The 17406-nt window shown below is 50.2% G+C and overlaps 8 protein-coding genes across 9 annotated transcripts; 4 read left to right on the top strand and 4 right to left on the bottom strand.

The window, feature by feature from the left end:
- The first annotated feature begins 176 nt into the window (after window positions 1-176).
- Window positions 177-2642, top strand: PV06_07497 (uncharacterized protein). Its single transcript, XM_016408748.1, has one exon. It carries the CDS (start codon window positions 594-596, stop codon window positions 1932-1934), a length of 1341 nt encoding a protein of 446 aa, XP_016260502.1. The 5' UTR covers window positions 177-593; the 3' UTR covers window positions 1935-2642.
- Window positions 2575-4339, bottom strand: PV06_07496 (uncharacterized protein). The gene is made up of 3 exons (XM_016408747.1): window positions 3759-4339; window positions 3617-3700; window positions 2575-3553 (listed from the first exon to the last, which is right to left on the bottom strand). The coding sequence occupies exons 1-3, from the start codon at window positions 3792-3794 to the stop codon at window positions 3116-3118; spliced, it is 558 nt and encodes a 185-aa protein (XP_016260501.1). The 5' UTR covers window positions 3795-4339; the 3' UTR covers window positions 2575-3115.
- Window positions 4340-4526: 187 nt separating this feature from the next.
- PV06_07495 (uncharacterized protein) lies at window positions 4527-6069 on the top strand. The gene is made up of 5 exons (XM_016408746.1): window positions 4527-4908; window positions 4968-4985; window positions 5043-5153; window positions 5212-5330; window positions 5381-6069. Exons 1-5 carry the CDS (start codon window positions 4584-4586, stop codon window positions 5483-5485), a joined length of 678 nt encoding a protein of 225 aa, XP_016260500.1. The 5' UTR covers window positions 4527-4583; the 3' UTR covers window positions 5486-6069.
- A 224-nt stretch (window positions 6070-6293) lies between these two features.
- PV06_07494 (uncharacterized protein) lies at window positions 6294-7397 on the top strand. The gene is made up of 3 exons (XM_016408745.1): window positions 6294-6504; window positions 6598-6704; window positions 6833-7397. The coding sequence occupies exons 1-3, from the start codon at window positions 6472-6474 to the stop codon at window positions 7299-7301; spliced, it is 609 nt and encodes a 202-aa protein (XP_016260499.1). The 5' UTR covers window positions 6294-6471; the 3' UTR covers window positions 7302-7397.
- Window positions 6822-8773, bottom strand: PV06_07493. Of its 2 annotated transcripts, XM_016408744.1 has the most exons (4): window positions 8580-8773; window positions 8380-8481; window positions 7829-8325; window positions 6822-7748 (listed from the first exon to the last, which is right to left on the bottom strand). In XM_016408744.1, exons 3-4 carry the CDS (start codon window positions 7874-7876, stop codon window positions 7494-7496), a joined length of 303 nt encoding a protein of 100 aa, XP_016260498.1. In that variant the 5' UTR covers window positions 7877-8325; window positions 8380-8481; window positions 8580-8773; the 3' UTR covers window positions 6822-7493. The 2 variants fall into 2 exon arrangements, with proteins under 2 accessions (XP_016260498.1, XP_016260497.1); XM_016408743.1 differs by having other exon boundaries at window positions 7829-8478.
- A 567-nt stretch (window positions 8774-9340) lies between these two features.
- PV06_07492 (uncharacterized protein) lies at window positions 9341-12138 on the top strand. Its single transcript, XM_016408742.1, has one exon. The coding sequence runs from the start codon at window positions 9598-9600 to the stop codon at window positions 12061-12063; it is 2466 nt and encodes an 821-aa protein (XP_016260496.1). The 5' UTR covers window positions 9341-9597; the 3' UTR covers window positions 12064-12138.
- PV06_07491 (uncharacterized protein) lies at window positions 11857-14125 on the bottom strand. Its single transcript, XM_016408741.1, has 3 exons — window positions 12555-14125; window positions 12395-12468; window positions 11857-12192 (listed from the first exon to the last, which is right to left on the bottom strand). Exons 1-3 carry the CDS (start codon window positions 13812-13814, stop codon window positions 12066-12068), a joined length of 1461 nt encoding a protein of 486 aa, XP_016260495.1. The 5' UTR covers window positions 13815-14125; the 3' UTR covers window positions 11857-12065.
- A 352-nt stretch (window positions 14126-14477) lies between these two features.
- On the bottom strand, window positions 14478-17183 carry PV06_07490 (uncharacterized protein; the record flags this gene model as incomplete). Its single annotated transcript, XM_016408740.1, has 10 exons — window positions 14478-15005; window positions 15129-15204; window positions 15380-15408; window positions 15476-15509; window positions 15559-15643; window positions 15694-15742; window positions 15792-15812; window positions 15866-15908; window positions 15956-16043; window positions 16097-17183. 10 exons carry the CDS (start codon window positions 17181-17183, stop codon window positions 14478-14480), a joined length of 2040 nt encoding a protein of 679 aa, XP_016260494.1.
- Window positions 17184-17406: the final 223 nt, after the last annotated feature.

The following is a 17406-nucleotide window of genomic DNA, read 5'->3' as shown; positions in this document are numbered from 1 at the left end:
AGAATCCGGAACAATAAATCCTGCCTTGTTCGTCTGTGCTCAACGAACGTCTGGAAATATTTGTTGGACGGAAGATGTTGTTGGTGCCTGGCTAAATAGCAGATCAAGGCAGTTCGTTATTCATCTTCCCTGTTGTGCCCAATTTTGCCCTGCATTCTGGTTAATAAAAACCCTGGGAAAAACCACCACCACTCGCCAACCGTCGTCCATCATCCTCGCACTTCCTCACCCTCTTCCCTGCTCTCACAATCTCGTGAAGTGCACGCGACATCTCCGCCTTCTGCCGCTCCTTCTGCCTGCAAAATCTGTCAACTCATCCTTATTTCTTCTATCCATTCCAGCATCCCTCTGTCCGGCCCTCAGACCAGCAAAATTCCTCGTCGAACAACCCCCGGAATGACATGTGAAAATCCGCGCCTCGACAAAACTGTGATTTCCTGGAGACCTGTCTAACAAACAAGGCTGCGTCACACCATCCGACTGTTTACGTCCTATGCGATCAACTGCATATTTCTTCCTTCTCACCATCGAGGATTTCAGCGATTCTGCGCTCCTTCACTGAACGAAGACACGAACGTTCCTTCACCGACCGAATGTTCCTCCGAGCCATCTCCTCGTTGTTCTTCCTCACGCTCATTATTTTACTGGTACCCCTCACTTTCGATATCGGCGGACGCGATGCTGGCCTCGGATTCTCTCTGTCGGTCGCGTCGTTCTACTTCTTCCTCTCGTTGTTGCGCATCTCGACTCCAGAAAGTTCTACAGTCAGGAGAACCTTGATCAATATACTGCGAAGTCTACAATGGTTGATCATACCCAGCCTGTGTATCTGGGCGCTGGGAAGATTCTCCGTCGACGCGAACAACAGTGGCCGCTGGGTGGAAAGAACCTTCAGGAACAAAAAAGGATTTCTGGACGCACACAGCAGTCTTTCTGACGCTATATTTGGCCCGGAAGGCTTGATCGAGAACGTGACGGTTGGTGGATGGGACCTGCTCTTGCGATGGTCATCTCCCTTCTTTCAGTTACTCGAGGGATTTTGCAGTCTGCTGGTCATCCAAGCCGTTGGCCAGTTCTCCAGATGGCTGGTCAACCGGAGCGAATGGAGTGATGCCTGGCTTCTGACGCTCCTGGTATCGGCCGCTGGGGTGGTCTCGAGCTCAGTCTATTTTCTATGGAGAGTCTTGCAATTTCCCGACATCTCGAACATAGATTCGACCCTCATCGGTATCGCCATCGCGTCGGCCATCTTCCTCTGCGCGTACGGCGTCGTTTCAGGTCGCGGCACTGCGATGGAGTCGTCTCTGTTGTTCGCCTACATTGTCCTCTGCATCTACCAAATCTTCACCGACTATAAGCCGAATGTCCCAGTCGATGCGGGCACCGCCTCTTCAGCTCCCGATTTCCCACCTTTCCCGCCCATCATCATGTCCTCATACACGGCCCTGATGCATGCCCTGTCGCAGCTACCAGAAGCTTTGGTGACTGCTTTGGACTTCACCGTGGCAGCATTCCGAGCCGTCACTCCTTCTGTCCTCATCTCCCTCGGATACCGCCTCTTTGTGTTCTATGCCTCGACTCGAATAATCCCAGCTGTCAATGAAAGTGGTGTCCGAGGCCTGAGCATGGAACCGAGTCTGGACGACAACGATGCCGGAAACCGCTTCCTTGCCTTCCTCTCCTGGTTCTCTCCGAGTATACTGATTGCAGTATACACTAGCCTTCTGATGCAGCATTTCGCGACCACAATTGGCGGATACTCTCCAGGCCTCACAGAGTCAATCAGTGCCTGGTGGAGCGGAAATGGCCAACCCGGGGTCAACGGCAACGCATGGAAATGGGTGAATTTGGTCATCACCATGGGCCTATATGCGGTCGAACTATGGCTGGGCAAAGAAGAGGACATTGATGGAGGGCATTGGAAGGTTGATTGAAAAAGAGGATGCCAAATTTCCGAAGATCTGGACCCAGCAAATGATCATGAATTCAAATGATCCAACACCATAAACAACGGCACAACGGCCGTTGTCGTTTGCATATTTGGAAAGCAGTCGGTGCGAACAAAACAATCCCGAATCACGACCACCCCAGGAAACAGGCTGCATTAAACAACTAGCAAGTGTGAGGACTGAGTGTGACTTCACAACACGGTAGATGATGAGGTATACGATCCCGCGCAAGCACAGTTCAAGAGTGGAAGGGTGGAAATGAGAAGAAAGCAGACTCGATCACAAATTCTCTTTGTGAGATGCACTCAAAAGCTCATGCGGAACCAAAACCATCGAAGTGGTAGGAAGGCGTGGTTGGAAGGATAGATAGATAGAGATGGGGGTTTTTCTTTTGCCCTGAGCGCATGAGCCGAAGGAGTCAGGAAGCGAAGAGCGAGCTCGGTGACGCGGACACACAATGAGAGCGGAAGATACGGGGATGATGAAGTTGACTAGGCTGAAAGCAACAACTTACACAAATGTCGGGTTGAAGAGATACTCTCTGTACAGTTCGACTTTCTTCATCAATCAAAAGAGGACTAGGACAAGCAGAACGAAAGAGAACGAACGATCGAAAAAGGCAAAACAGAGATAATGAATAATCATTTCATACTATGAGACGAACGAAGACAAACGCCCCTCGCCCCAGCTGTCATAACATAGCATATCGTAATGTGACCAGGTCCGCGTGGACTGTTTTTTTGTGTGATTTGTTTGGTTTCGATTTCGGATTTCCATATACCTCCCGCCTCCTCCCCCTCCTGGAAGGAATGAGTCTCAAATTGTGAATTGAAAGTTCCAACAGGTCGTACACTTGGTGCCGGCTTTGCTGTTGCGCAGAAACTCCATCGCTATCGATTTCGCTTTTTCCCTCTCTCCTTTCCCTTCCTTTCCCTTTCACGTAGTCAAGGGCCTCGCCTCTCAGCTCAGCTTTTTGTGGTACTACCTAGGTAAATTGGCCCCCATTGTTCAAGATTATACGAGGGACGACGCCCGAAGCATTTCACTCCGTGGATTTTGAAAGAAAGAAGAAAAGGTCGGCCAACTGGAGGGTGGACATTTTTTGTGCCACCTCCCACATCTGTACGAGAGTACAAAGACTCTGGGGATTGGCATGTCGTCCCTGCCTATCTGCGAATAGGAATGCCTTCTCTCTTGGTGGGTGGACTGACGCTTCCTTCGAGACCCGCCTTGTCAGCTCTGGCATGGCCGCCGTCCATGTTCGCCTCGTCGATGCTCGCACTCCTGGCCAGGAAGCTGCTCTCCTTGACGGGGCTGCGGCCGGTGGCTCCTGGGAGTCCACCACCCGGGATTCCGTTTATGCTGCCGCGATGCATGCCCGCGGGACCCGGGAGCATGGTTTGTCCGTCAGGGCTGGACGCCAGTGCGGCCGACCCGGCCGCGCCCGAGACCGAGTCGTTGCGAGAGAGTGTGTGCATGAGAGGGCTGGTGTGGGGGATCTCTTCGGCCTTGGGGTGTTCGGTGCCGATGGTCGTGACACCCGTATCTGAAGCTTTGCCGGCTTTCGAGAGGGCGTAGTCTCCTGAGTCGAAGTACTTGCGCTCCTGCGATCCATGTCAGGGGTCTGTCATGTTTACCGTGCGGGTTCGAAAAGAGAGGGGTTGTACCTTTAACTTGTTCTGCAACAGATCTGACTTGTTCGGAAGCTTGCCATAGAGTCTGAACAGTCTTTGCTCGTCCGGAGACAGTTTCTTGAAACGTTTCATTAGCAGACAAGCCGAGCAGTCATTTGGGAGGGTTTGTGCATACGTTGATGTCGATCTTGTTCTTCTGGTGTGGATTCATCTTGCTCTTCCCTCGTCTCTCTTTGTCACTTCAATGATTTATCCAGCGGCGTCAAGGGCAGCACCTTCGGTGATGGGTGAGAGAGCAGATCCCTCGGCCGATTGAGGCTGTGGCCTCGAGTTGATGAAGTCGATGGTAACTGAGTAGAGTCCCAGGCGTAAGGTAAATGGCCCAGAGGATCGAAGCGAACAAGGAGGTATGGATCAAAATTTACGGATCGTTCGAGTCTCGAAGGATGGAAGGAGGAAAGATGGAGGAGGGGTTTCCGTCAGTGGAATGGTCCGAGCGTTTTTTCGCTCCTCAAAGAAGTCAATGACCTCGAAAAAGAACACAAACAGTAGCTTGGGGGAGAGACTGAGAGAGATTCGGAGGGAGAATTCCGTGATGGTGTGTGCAGTGAAAAGAAGCACAAGGGGCAGAAATGTTTCCCTTCGCCAATGTCAGCAGGATGTTTTGTGTTAAGGTGGGGTCAAGATGGTTGTTCCGTGAATGTGTTAGTTAGTTGCCTTGGTGTCGTGTTCTGGGTGTCTGGGGTAGAAGATGATGGTGTTGGCTGACGGTGAAAGAAAGTCGGGCATTTTGGGCGCAGCCTCGCTAGTAACACGAAGTGACAACCTCCCCCGGCCAATCAACGCAGCCTCGCTTAATAATCCCGGTCTGCTAATTACCGTAGTGTCTTCGTCAAACTTGCCCAAAGATTTCACAAGATACTTTTTTTTCCCTGGCGACCATGGCAGGGCTTGTGATCAAGGATTGAGGGTCAGAGAAGCCGGAGAGCCTCTTGCCAGCATGACTCACTCAAAGTACGCCTTCGTGGTCGAACATCTTGACCCAGAGTTGGGCCCTTGGTCTGCTCTGGAATACAAGACCATCGCTAAGGAATCACAAGACTCTGGCTGTCATTTCATTCTGTCTTCGGTGCCTCAATCCCTGCTCAAATCTACAGACTTGAAAGAGATCCAGAGAATAGGTGGAGAGGCCAGGACAGACAGCATTGAAACTTATTATGCAAGCAAGAAGGGAAAAATCTGTCTTCTCGATCCCGGTGCGAGCGAAGAATTGAACCCTGCCGATGCCCAGGTATTCGATACGTTTCTGTTTGGGGGGATATTAGGTAGGTCCATGGAAATGAAAGATGTTTTGATATGGACGATACTGATATTGTGGAAACAGGAGACGACCCACCACGAGGTACGTTGCTACAACCCAACTTGGTGACTTCTGAGCGTTGTTGACCCGGTTGTTCAGACAGAACCAGTGAATTGCGAAAGAAAGGCTTCTCCGGCAGACGACTTGGACCGAAGCAGATGACCACCGACACAGCTGTACGAGTGACACGGACGGTGATCCTGAACCAGAGTACGCCGATACTCCTGAAAGGACATTTTCGTCGAGTTTTGCCTAACTATCTTCGCAGTGCCTCTTGACAAGATTCCATATGTAGATTACCCGGAACTCAGGCTGGACGAGCACGAGACGACAGAGATGCCGTTCAGATATGTGACGGATGCATCAGGCAAGCCGATAATGCCAGAGGTTTGTGGAGACACGTGAAGATCTCAGGGTTGGAACTAACCTTTTGTCAGGGCATGATCGATCTTATCAAAGCCGATGCTGACAAGGCTTTTGACAGTCTTGAATTTGTCGACGAGGTTGAAGGCATGGAAAACATGCAGGTCAACCAAGGTTAAAAATACTATCACGAACTTTCAGCTTCGACGTGTTCCACGCGACTGCCATCGACAACAGCGAATGAGCACATGGGAGTCTGCTTTCGGATAGAAATTCAGTTATGATGATCATCTGTTTCTGGATATGGCGAGGTTAGCATGCACGGTTCCAAAACGCGCATCATTAAAAAGGCACCCAGGAAAGCCAGCTACTCGTACTTTGCCGAGTTGAGCCGACTTATACTTGACACGCCATCAACGTTTGAACCTGGCATGGGCTGAGCTGAATAAATATGAAGCTATGCGACTTTGTCAACACAGATTCACAGCGGCCATCAAGACTACTCGGAGCCAGCACTCAGCCAACGATTCTGAATGTGCCACCAACTTAGGCGAAGATGAGAGTCTAGCGAGGGCATTATATGTAGACCTGACGATCGAGCCGCAGCACGTCTACTCAGTCAGCCTCCTCAGGCTGCCGTGCTCCCATTCTAGTTCCTGGTTTTGAATTGGGTACATCTAGAGTTGGGAAGAGAAACGAGTTACGAGCGCACGCATCGAGATTGAACTACTTGGCTTGACCGATCCCGTATTATCTACCTTTGAATAGAGTGGTTGTAGTGTACCACAATCTTGAGACCTCATGAGTGTCTCGTGTTGTATGCTGGATTCTGTATTCTGTACTCAAGTGTGTCCATCTGTGACCAACGCCAAGAAGCTCGATCTGGGACACAGTGGGCGGGCGATGAGGCGGGGCTGACCGAAGAAGCGCCTCCCGTGGAGTCACTTTGCGAACTTTTTTTTTAGTTGGTCGCAGTCACGTCGCCAGCTGCGATTTTTGGGCTCCTGTGAAGTTCGATTTTGAAGATGTGACACTTTTATAAATTCAATAGACCAGGCATAAAAATCGGCTCTTCCTTTTTGTTAAATACCTACTTAACCTCTTGATACTCCCCCTCCTTTAGACTCGAGTACATTGTACCTTTTGTCAGGATCAACACGCAAAAATGGTCGAAAAGGTCTACGTAACGTACAATGAGGTTAGTGGCACGGTGTTTGCCCATCGTCGCATGCAAAGTGTCTGCATGCCACAATGGAACAGGTAGAATTGACAAAGGCCCTTTAAAAACCAGATCCATAAACTGTGCCAGACATCGGCGCCCAAGATCCTCCAAGATTTCCAGCCGAATCTCATGATCGCAATCGGAGGTGGTGGTTATGTTCCTGCACGAATCCTACGGTACGCCTTCTTTTCGCACTCCGCAGATGCACCAGCAATGCAAATAGCATACGTGCAAAGGGGGGCAGAAGCCATAGAAGGAGCCGAAATGAAATCGAACTGACATTTGTGTCTATGTGACTGTCTAGATCATTCCTGAAGCAGCCAGGCGCTCCCAACATCCCCATCCAGGCCATCGGTCTCTCCCTCTACGAACAGCTCCCCAACGCCGGACCCGTTGAGGCTCCAGGCACAAAAGTCACTCGGACACAATGGCTCGACCTTTCGTCCCTCGAGATGTCCAACCTCATCGGCAAGAACGTCTTGATCGTCGACGAAGTGGATGACACCCGAACGACTTTGGAATACGCGGTCAAGGAACTAGAAAAGGACGTCGAACTGGCCAGGCAACAGCAAGGCAGGACCGAAAAGACAAAATTCTCCATTTTCGTGCTGCATAACAAGGACAAGGTCAAGAAGGGACAGCTCCCGGAAGACATGGTCGATGAGAACCGGTATCTCGCAGCCGTCACCGTCCCCGACGTTTGGATCTGCTATCCCTGGGAGGCGACTGACATTGACGAGCATGATCAGTTGGCTGCTCGAGGCACCAAATAGGTTTTTGGGATCGTTAGGTATCTAGTTTCGTTTTCTGGTTTTCCCTTCCTTTTTTTCTGGAGAGGCTAGGAATGGCATACAACAAAACACATGACCGAACAATGGTTTTTTTTCCCAGCCAAAGTAATGTTTCGTTGAATGCTCCGCTCTGTGCTCTGTGTCGGACAGAAATGTCGTTCATTTGTGCCTCTTTTAGTCCCAGCGCACTTTTCTCTGATCCAGGTTCTTCTTTGCCACGTCGATTTGTCCCATCAATTCCGTGTAGGCTTCCTTGGTATCGTTGAACTTCAAGACACCCAGTCCCAATCGTCCCAAGAGGTATGCGCCCAACGAGATGACAGCCCAGAAGGGCAGAACGGGAATGATCTCGACCTGGATTTTGGTTGGGAGGATGGACGGAACAGGCGAGTCTGGTGTCAACAACGGCAACGCAAGTAAAAGGTATGCCTGGTGATTGCGAGCTACGTCAGTTTTGTAATCGTTGTTATACGTGATTGAGTACGGCGTAGAAAGTTTTGGGAACGCACCGAAGAGACCAACAGAGTAAAGGAAATAGTTTGAGCTGCGCGACCCATTGTTACCGGCTGGAGGAATTTCAGGGCTTCTGCAATATTTGAATAACGTTTCGTCAGGCTTTTTGATTGAAATTCTTTGTGCTTCTGGGTACGCTTTTTTGGTCAGTGTTGGAAAACGACGCGACGCAATGGGCAGACAGGAGACGTGTCTGGATCAATATTGTATTGGTGTTTGGGAGGACATGGGATGCGAAGTGTCGATATGCTCTGCCGTAGTGTACTTGGCAGCTCCAACCATAGGACTGTTTTCAAACCACCCCTTAGCTACCTATTCACGACTCTGCTGTTTGTGCCACCACTTCATTCACACTACGGAGTATGGAGTAGTTGATCAAAGGCCCTCACTGTCCCAAAACTCCCTTGACGGCATCAGCTCCTGCCGTCGCGCCAGCTCCAAAGATAGCAGCCCCTCCGAATCGCTTTGGAATGCTTTTCAGAAATTCACCATGCTAAGTATGGTCAATCAATAGGGGAAACCTGACCAAGTGCACTGGTTCTCTCACATGTGGATGATCAGGATGGGCAGGGTGATCGGGATTCTTTGAGTTCTTATGGTGCTCCTCAAGGATCTTCTTGTCCTCTTCACTTAGTTGTTGAGTTTGCTGCTTTGAGGGACTGTATCAGTATATGATTCGCGTGGAAGGTAAGACTACTGGCGATGGAGAGGTGTCTCGAGTACGAGTAGTTATGGTGTTATACATACATCTGGCATGATGGATTGTGAGTTTGTTCAGGCTGGAAAAAAAAAGCGCTTCTTTCCAGGTGGAAGAATGATCTGTGAGAAGTAGTGATTTTCGTTTTGATAGGATCTTAGATTAAAGATCCATGCAGTTCTCACACGAAAGATATATATTATCACTCGTCTGGTTGGGAAACCCTCGAAAGTGTACGAACTACAAAGTCAGCGACCTGGAAAGTAGTCGTAATGCTACGTTGATGTCATCTACTATCGAATCCTTGTAAACGCAAAACGTCAAAGCCTTTTGGGCTGTAGAGGTTCGACGGTCTACGAACAAGATGACATCAACGTTTGTACCTACAGGATATATCAAGTTGCAGCGTATCACCAGCTTCAGCTCATGGTTGGTTTTTCGGAGATATTCTGACTTCATTCACCACGGGCCATTGAGAAACTTTGGTGTATTTTCCATCCCAGCTGAAAATCACTGGACACCACGTAATAGCCGCCGCTAGTATTCGTGTGCAGCATTTGTATGGATAGAGGTACAGTAAGGGCCTTCGGGTGAGGCCGAGGGGGGCATACATCATACAGTTGAAGTTGTGAGTACGAGTACGGAGTCACTGCAAACTACACATACAGGTCAGGGAGTATCACCGTACTACTCGGACTGCTAAGCATAACTATTTCTATACGGTCGACTATAACAACCACAAAATGTCGCCATGTATGATTGATCAGCCTCGCAATCCATGTCCATAGCATTCGGTCAAACCAAAGGATCATTTCCTAAGGAGTACAATTACAAAACACATAATCATATAAGAACCGCTTGGATAGTGTTACGAGGAGACACACACCCGACCATCCTGGCAATATGATGGCCTGATTATTCCCCCAACATCTTTGTCTGTGGATTGCTTTTCGACTGGTGAAACGATTTGCAATGATACCTTTACAACTTGATCCTATTTCGGCCATTAGGTGCTCATAGAATCCCGGGTCGACTCAATCAGATCCCGTTCGGGGTCAGTGTCTAACAATGGCCACCGACGAGTCGCAGCAAGCCTGTGACTATCTCCTCCGGGTTTTGATCGAGCAAGCTAGACAATCACCAGGCCTGTCAAATTCGCCGTATTATGTTGCCTCTTGCACGGCACTGAAGGACGTCGTCTCCTCCTCAACTCCTGACGGAGTCAGACGGTCCATCGATGTGTGCATGGACAATTTGACCAAATATTTTGACTTTGTCAGTCTTCAACAACAACGACAACTCGACGACGACGACGACCCGACATTCAGTATCTTCTTGGCCAAAGTCACTCGTGAATCTCCCTTTTGGCGACCAAGATTTGGAAAACCACCTACCAGCTCTCAGGTATCAACCGAACAACAACAAAAACAAGAAGAGCAACACACTTCAGAGTCAATACTTCCGGACTGTATCTTGGAAGTGGCAAGACGTCTCATCGCCAGAGCATCAGTGTCCTCATGGGACGAGTCGAGAAGGGAACATGTCCGATCCGCCCTCCGTTTGATTGCAAACTGTTGTGCAGACAATGACGCCAATCGAGATATTATTGTTAAGCGAAACGGTATCAGAGCCATGTTGTTGATGGCGTCCAGTAAGAAAGAATGTGGTCTTCTGATACCGACAATGTTCAACGTCTGTTACCAATACAGATCACCTGCCCTGGCTGAGGATGGTACACCATTACCCTTGTTGCATGAGACCGGAGAACACACGCACGAGCACGAGGTTGACGACGCCGGAGAACCGACAGTCAACCTTGCGGAACAAAACCTCGCCATCACTCCAATTGAATCTGTGCCGGGCCAAAAAATTAGCTCAAGCTCAATCGAAATCCTCCTCGGAATGCTCCCATCCGCCGAACGTTGCATTGGACTTTTGGCGGACCTGGTGGAAATGGCAAGCCATATGGCCCTGTACGGACTCAGTCACATCATTGCTGTTCCAAGAACCCTCGAAAATGATCCAGAAGATCAACGGTCACAACATCTCAAAGAATCGTGCTCGAGACTTTTGAAAACTCTACTCGCAAAAGGCACCAAGATCATCAAGGACGAGCAAGACACCCAACTTTCAATATGCCAAGCGGCTCTAAACGTCCTCTCACAGCCAGAAAGTCACGAAGCCATCATCTCGTTCGACGCATCATCGGCGGCACTCTGGAGTCTCATCCACCTGCCCTATATCCGCGGAGACGACGAGGATGACGACGACGACGGTCAGTCAAGCGCTGATGAACACGAAAACATTGCCTCAGAGACGCTAGCTCCATTTAGAAAGGCTTTTCTCAAACTTGTCTATCAGATCTCTTCGCTCGAACCGTACGCGGAACAATCCGATCCAGACTCTAAACTGGTGCGCGACTGTATCGAGGCTCTTGGTACACGATTTCGCTCTGACAAACCCAGCACCCGCTCTGATGGCATTGCGCGGCACTCGAGTGATGCCGGCGGCCTTTGGGCCAGCATGTGCGTCCTCGTGGCCAACAGTATCATCTCGACTGCGCGTGCCGTACGCCTGCTCGAGTCGACCGGCCTAGCGAGAGTCGTTTGCAACATCCTAAAGCAGACTTCCGATAAAGAGCTTGTCCTCCCTGCCGTCGACGTTGCCACGCGCCTGGCGCTCAGCCCGGAAGGTCAGGACGCATTGTGCGAGCGAGGGCTTTTTTCGGTTGTCCGACGACGTCTCTTGACACCGACACCGACGGGCGCAACCGACGCTCTCGGCGTCGAGATCCAGCGCCAGTCAGTCACCCTCGCTCGACTTTTGATCAAAGACCGGCTCGCGACCAACTTCTCCTCCGGCCTGGCTCCAGAACCTGGGGAAAGGAGCACAACAACGACTTTGTTGACGTTGTTCGAGGCCACCAAGGACGTGCGAACCAGGACCGAGATAGGTCGATTCTACATTGAGATTCTGCGGACAGGTTTCAAATCCAGCCAAACGTCCTTGCCCTCGTCTTCGCAGGCGTCCGAGGGCGGCGAACTGCTCCCCGGTATCATCTGTTGCCCAGACCCTAGCCTGACCGCCACGGTCGCCGATGCTATCGCTTTCATCGTCACGCAGCCACAGTCACAAGACTCCACAACACCTTCAACACCATCCAATTTGACGTTGCGGACCGAAGCGGAAGCCTGGTTCGGTCTGGGTCTCATGTCCACCATTCCCAACGCTAGATCTGAGATTATAGCTACTTTGAGCCGTAATGACCAAGAATTGCTAAAGGCCCTAGAAACAATCGTACATCGAAACAACCCAATAAGAGAAACAGGGACCGAAACGGATGACATTGTACTTCGTTCTAATTCTAACACAGCTCCAAACGACGACGATCCTCGGTATAAAAATATAAGAGTCTTGGTCGTTAATTTGCTCGGACAAAACCCCGACAGCGATAGGAAAGATGGAGGAAAAGTCGTGGAGAATAGAATCAGAAAAGCAGCAGTTATGATGGGTCTTGGAAATGTTCCGTCTTGAGATCAATCTCTTGTCAAGCCCTCAAAGAAATCATGATTGGTTTGTCCGTGGTTGTTGTGGAGGTTGAAGTGTCCGTATGATCGCTTTGACATTTTCGTTCTTAGTCTAGGACAATAGACCTTTTCATGACTATTGATGACGTCCATTACATTAGCAAGTTTCCCTCTTGAGTGACAGCTGACAAAACGAAAAATACAATAGAACCCGCAACTGCAACTTTCAACCAGGCAAGACTCCAGTAAATAGGAGGTCATCACTGTCTCCGCGACAGCCAGCCAGCCAGCCAAGGGAAGAAGAAAGAAATCACACATGTTTCAAACATAATACATACCGGTCTCGAAGATCCGACCGTCGAAATGACTTTGCACAGTGACTGCACCGATAATCCTCTCCATGCTGATGATTCTGGTTATTATGCAACGATTATAGTTAGCCCGCATATACTCTTCTCGATTAGACCTTTGCCAGTCCTGGGGTGGTTGGGAACGTACACTTTTGACGTGACGGTTCAAGCACCCTCCTCTTCTGTATTGTTTCCCACAGCCGCTGACCGGGCACGCTAACAACTTAGGATGACCGTCGTGCGTGGTCAAGTGAGACCTCAGGGACGACCTTTTTTCAAAGATCTTGTCGCATTGCGTGCAAGAGTGAGGTCCTGCGTGACTCTTTTCGTGGTTGCTGAGCTGGTATTTTTCATGGTATCTCTTGCCACAGACTGTGCATTCGTGCTGTCCGTCGTGCTCGTACATGTGTTGTCTGAGATCGCTGGGTCGATCGAACTGCGTGTTGCAAATGAAGCAAGACGCCGGGTGTCTCGGTCTAAGGCGACTTTTGTTTTCGGGTGTTTCAACCTCGACGACAATTCCAGCCTGTTGCTCACTCATTCGAGGAAAGGGGTCGGTGGTGGTGGTGGTGCTTGGTCCCGGCTCGGAGGGAAGCATCGAAGCTGTTGTTGCCGTCTCGTTGAGCACATTTTGCTCGGTACCAGCCAGTACTGCGTAGGTCAAGGTTTCAAAATTTGATGTCATGCAGCTGCCGGGTTCGGAATGGCTCGTTGGTACAACAGTATCGCAACATTCGAATTCGATTCCGTATGGTACCGAGGATGATGACATGCTGTTGTTACATGTACCATCATTCAGACTCGAAATGTCAGACGTCAGATCCGTGAAGCAGCCACTGTCCATGATTCTGTATTGAGCTGTGGTGGTGGTTCCCTGTTGTTGCATGTGCGAAATCCACAGAAGTGATTGGGAAATCGCAGGTGCGCTCTGATGAGATTGAGGACCGCCGAATCCACCCTGCTGCCACATATAGCTGTCGCCATCCATATCGGTTCCTTCGGCTGTGCCAGCGCTAGTAAAAGGAGCGAAGTTTTCAGGATTGTTCCAGGAGCAAGGTTCAGGAGGGGATGTGATCGTGGTCGTGAATGGCATGATGGCAGTGTCCAGAGTTGGAAATGGCCACGGATGGAGATGACTTTGCCATTCGTATGTATGGTCGACTCGTTGAACAGGAAGTCTATCGTCAAAACCATACGATTCGGAATATTGAGAAGGAGGCGATATGTTGCGGTCCAGAGACGAGGGATGTAGATAGTGCCTATGGCCAGATTGACAGATTGACGATTTTCGTAGATCTACAGGTTCGTCGTTATCGTTAATAAGGGACATGATAGCCGAAGGAGTTGAAGGATTCGGGATTGAAGGGGTCAGACACTCTGTCGAGATATCGGCAAGCATAAGAGTCATATTTTCAGGAGTAATTACGATATGTAAATTGCTGAATGCATCGGTAGTCGGTTGTGGTCGAGATTATCAGGAGATAAATGCAAAGAAAATGATAATGTGCTCGACCCTTGTCCTGCGCGCTCCACGATCTCATGCCATACCAGTCTGAGGAAGTAAGCAATGACCGAGAGAGAGCAGTTGTCCAGGCAGTGCTGCTTCAATGGGAGGCGGTAAACACCAAGAGATAACCTGAATGTCTCGAAGGACCTCGACCTCACAAAAGGACGCAACCTATGCGGGCCGGAACAGAAGCGCATCGAAGAGTGACAAGCTGCGGCAACAGTCATGCACCGGAAGTGCAAGAACTCCAATACCCGCATTGCAAAATTGCACGGCGAACCATACATTGGAGCATGTTCTAGGTTACACCTGGTCGAAAAAAAAGCCGCCTCAACAAATACCAGCCTCGGACGTATCGGTAACATGCTGGATTGGATGTCTGCCGGTGTTGAGGTCAGCAGAGTGGGCTTCCTGTCAGTGGGCCACACTTCAACCAAAGTTTACAGCGTCTTGACCCCGCAAATACTGGACCTTGTAGTGATACTGTGCTTCCCACTAATGTCCTAGGGGAGGTGGGAGAGCGAAGAAGCTGCAGGCGTGGTGTCTGTCCGAAAAGGGTGGCTGTCAGTCCTTCTGCTGGCCGGCCACCATGGCAGTCAAAGCATCGACCTGAGCGCTCAACTTATGAACAAGGGCCATAAGCTCAGTATTATCGGCACTGCCCGAGGCAGATTTCGTGGTGGAACCTGTCACGTCGGGATTCCTCGTTGGAGATGTATCATGAAGCGCGCGTCGACTCATTGGAGACTTGACAAAATCTTGGGCACCACCAAGACTGAACTGACCTGCACTAAGGGGTCGGCTTGTCAAGTGCGGAGCCTTACTTATGGTGGGATGAGCACGAGACACCATGCGTATTGATTTCTCGTACGTCCAAATCATGGCGAGGAAAGGGACATGGGTGGCTTTGAGCATGGCGATGCGTATCCGGCGAACGTCTTCAGAGGGGAGCACTAGCCGGAGTGGTCGCAGCAAGACCAGCGGGAAGAGGTTGAGCGGCGGCAAGAAGTAGGTCAGTCGCCGGGAAGTACTGCTTTCGAGGACATAGATGGAATATTGGAAGAGGTATTCCTCCCTAGCATGAGCCATGACCTATTGACCAATTAGACCTGGGCTGATCTGCACGGCGCTTAGACTTAGGGGGTCGCGTCTATGCAACCACCAGGGTCATACGTGTTCACGCCAGGGCAGATTTGAAGAGGATAAGGAACTTACCTCCGTCAGAGAGTTCGAGACTAATGACACGAGTGAGGTGATGAGCAAGATGTTGGTCAAGCATACAAAAATCAGCCTGTGGCATAGCCCAAAAAATTAGCAAGCGTCTCTCAACTGGGTTGGGATATAGGTCACGGCCATCCGGCCACTGCGTTGAGATATTGAGGACCAAAGGATAAGCGCCCATCTCCCTCTCAGGGCTGAGCATCCATTTCAAAAGGACTTCAGGGGAAGCGGCAATGCAAACGCACATCAATGTGTACCCGAACAATGGAGAAATCTGTGGGTAATAACATAGTGAGAACCGAGGAGTCTTGAACGCAACAAGGCACAATTGGGCAACATACCTTGACGGCCATATCGAACCCAAGATAGCTTGATCTACACGGCTCGTCAGTATGGGTGAAAATTGCATACTAAGACCTCGTACCCGAAGAAGACCTTGATCAGCATCCATGACATTTCGTTGAGCGTCATCCGGTCTCTAGCGAGCATAGTGAAGGTAGTTAAAAACCCTGGTACCAGTCGTTAATAGGTGTAAAGAATATTCTGACACCCTCCTTACCTAGGTATAGCACAATGATGACAGGCAGGAATTTGCAGAATGCTTTGGTCTAACATCTATCAGATCCTTGCCGTCCACAGTGAACCACATATACAAACCATTTCTTTCAGTACGGGGATCTTGTCGAAGCGATCAGCAAAAGGTACTGCAAGATTTCAAGTCTTTGACATACCAAGCTTCCAAAATAAGGATTCAGGCTCATAACCGAAAAGATCCTGTCATGTTCAGTCTCTAACCCTCTGCGACTGAGAAATGGACACACCTCGGCACAAGAAATAGGGCGACCATGGACAAGATATCAAACGCCACGTCAATAAGATAGTCGCTCTTTCTCACAAGGCCAATAACTCCTGCGTGTACATTAGGAAGCTGCGAAATAACCAGCCTACCAGGATAGACTCACTCATTACGACAAAAGCCGCGCTCACCCCAATTATAGCGATGTCCCACAACGACCAGAAGTCTGTCTGATAAAACATCAAACCGGCATCTTTGATTTCACCAAACTCATCGTACGCAAATGCCGCGATCCAGACATATAGGACAGCTTCGGTGACAGTGATATGTCTAGGGTTCCGTTCGACCAGAACCGCATAGTAGAGGACCAGGAAGGAGATGAAGAAGGCCACCTGGAAAGTTTTCTGGTATTTGGGAACCCGTAATCGCGTAAAAGGATCGGCGACGCGTTTGTTGTACATCCGGGGCTTTTTGACGGCATGGACAGAAAGGGACTCCCAGAATATGACTTCGCCATTCCAGATATCCTCGACAATCTTCTGGACGGGATTTTGGGACAGAAATTTCTTTGCATCTCCTATCGCAGCAATTTCCAGGGCGTTCATTCCGGCCATCGATTGATCAAGGTTGAGGCGAGGAGAGCCATCCGTGTCGCCAGGGAAGTTGACCGTCGTGCCGACCGGGTTGTCAACAGAGACCCGCTTGGGCGGCCGAAGGCCACCACCACCACCGTATTCATTCGACCGGGCACGGATCAAAGGCGACGTCTCGTCTGAGATGTTGTCGTCCCTGTGACCGCCGCCATTATTGCCTCGAGGAGGGGCGCCTTGCTCTGACGAGGAATCTTCCGAGTATTCTGGGAGTTCGTACAGGAGGTAGTCGATCAGTTCCTTCTCCGACAAGAAGGTGAGAAACTGCCAAGCGACCAGCTCACATGCCAGCCCTCTGCTTTCGTTGAGAGCGCTATCTGTGTCTCCGGAGTCATTGGTGAACAAATACCTTGCAGCCAAGAGGCCCGCCACGACTGCAGGATGATGGCAATCTTCACTGAGCTTTGAGATTAGTGGTTTCAGGGTTTGCCCGGCGACCGTCGTGCGGAGCTGCTCGTACGTGTAGGCCGCATCGACGGCCTTTGCGACATACGTAAAGACCTTGAACGTGACGTCCGAGAAGGTCTCGGTGGTGTCTATGATGGGCACATCGTCCTCCATCCACGGGAGCACTCTACTGGATCGGGGCGTTTGAGGAGGCATGGCGCTTAAGGGGTCGTTGTTGTTGGTTCCCGCGACAGAATCGACATAGGTTTTGAGATTGAAACGAAGTCCCCGGCTACGCATTGAGCCCACCTCTTTTTCGGAGGTCTACCTTATCATAAGGGAGTAGTAGTATTTTGACGCGTATGGAAGCGTGATGAGTGTGCTTAACCAATGGTCTACGTTGTCAAAGTAGTTGGACGATGATTCCCGTCTTTGAGAC

Source organism: Exophiala oligosperma (assembly GCF_000835515.1).
Source record: "Exophiala oligosperma strain CBS 72588 unplaced genomic scaffold supercont1.7, whole genome shotgun sequence".
NCBI classification, from domain to species: domain Eukaryota; kingdom Fungi; phylum Ascomycota; class Eurotiomycetes; order Chaetothyriales; family Herpotrichiellaceae; genus Exophiala; species Exophiala oligosperma.
The sequence above is the reverse complement of the archived record's forward strand: the minus strand, read 5'-3'. Positions and strand labels throughout refer to the sequence as shown.

Excerpts from the sequence above, each read along its gene's own strand:
- PV06_07493 (XM_016408744.1), bottom strand. The coding sequence starts at position 7,876 with ATGGGTCGCGCAGCTCAAACTATTTCCTTTACTCTGTTGGTCTCTTCG. Across the intron at positions 7,749-7,828 it reads TTACTCTGTTGGTCTCTTCG|GCATACCTTTTACTTGCGTT; the intron begins GTGCGTTCCCAA and ends CGCAATCACCAG.
- PV06_07496 (XM_016408747.1), bottom strand. The coding sequence starts at position 3,794 with ATGAATCCACACCAGAAGAACAAGATCGACATCAAC. Across the intron at positions 3,701-3,758 it reads AGAACAAGATCGACATCAAC|AAACTGTCTCCGGACGAGCA; the intron begins GTATGCACAAAC and ends AAACGTTTCAAG. Across the intron at positions 3,554-3,616 it reads TGTTGCAGAACAAGTTAAAG|GAGCGCAAGTACTTCGACTC; the intron begins GTACAACCCCTC and ends CATGGATCGCAG.
- PV06_07492 (XM_016408742.1), top strand. The coding sequence starts at position 9,598 with ATGGCCACCGACGAGTCGCAGCAAGCCTGTGACTATCTCCTCCGGGTT.
- PV06_07497 (XM_016408748.1), top strand. The coding sequence starts at position 594 with ATGTTCCTCCGAGCCATCTCCTCGTTGTTCTTCCTCACGCTCATTATT.
- PV06_07495 (XM_016408746.1), top strand. The coding sequence starts at position 4,584 with ATGACTCACTCAAAGTACGCCTTCGTGGTCGAACATCTTGACCCAGAG. Across the intron at positions 5,154-5,211 it reads GACGGTGATCCTGAACCAGA|TGCCTCTTGACAAGATTCCA; the intron begins GTACGCCGATAC and ends CTATCTTCGCAG. Across the intron at positions 5,331-5,380 it reads GCAAGCCGATAATGCCAGAG|GGCATGATCGATCTTATCAA; the intron begins GTTTGTGGAGAC and ends ACCTTTTGTCAG.
- PV06_07494 (XM_016408745.1), top strand. The coding sequence starts at position 6,472 with ATGGTCGAAAAGGTCTACGTAACGTACAATGAG. Across the intron at positions 6,505-6,597 it reads TCTACGTAACGTACAATGAG|ATCCATAAACTGTGCCAGAC; the intron begins GTTAGTGGCACG and ends TTTAAAAACCAG. Across the intron at positions 6,705-6,832 it reads GTTCCTGCACGAATCCTACG|ATCATTCCTGAAGCAGCCAG; the intron begins GTACGCCTTCTT and ends GTGACTGTCTAG.
- PV06_07491 (XM_016408741.1), bottom strand. The coding sequence starts at position 13,814 with ATGACTCTTATGCTTGCCGATATCTCGACAGAGTGTCTGACCCCTTCA. Across the intron at positions 12,469-12,554 it reads TGAACCGTCACGTCAAAAGT|AATCATCAGCATGGAGAGGA; the intron begins GTACGTTCCCAA and ends CATAATAACCAG. Across the intron at positions 12,193-12,394 it reads CGGTCGGATCTTCGAGACCG|TCATGAAAAGGTCTATTGTC; the intron begins GTATGTATTATG and ends CGTCATCAATAG.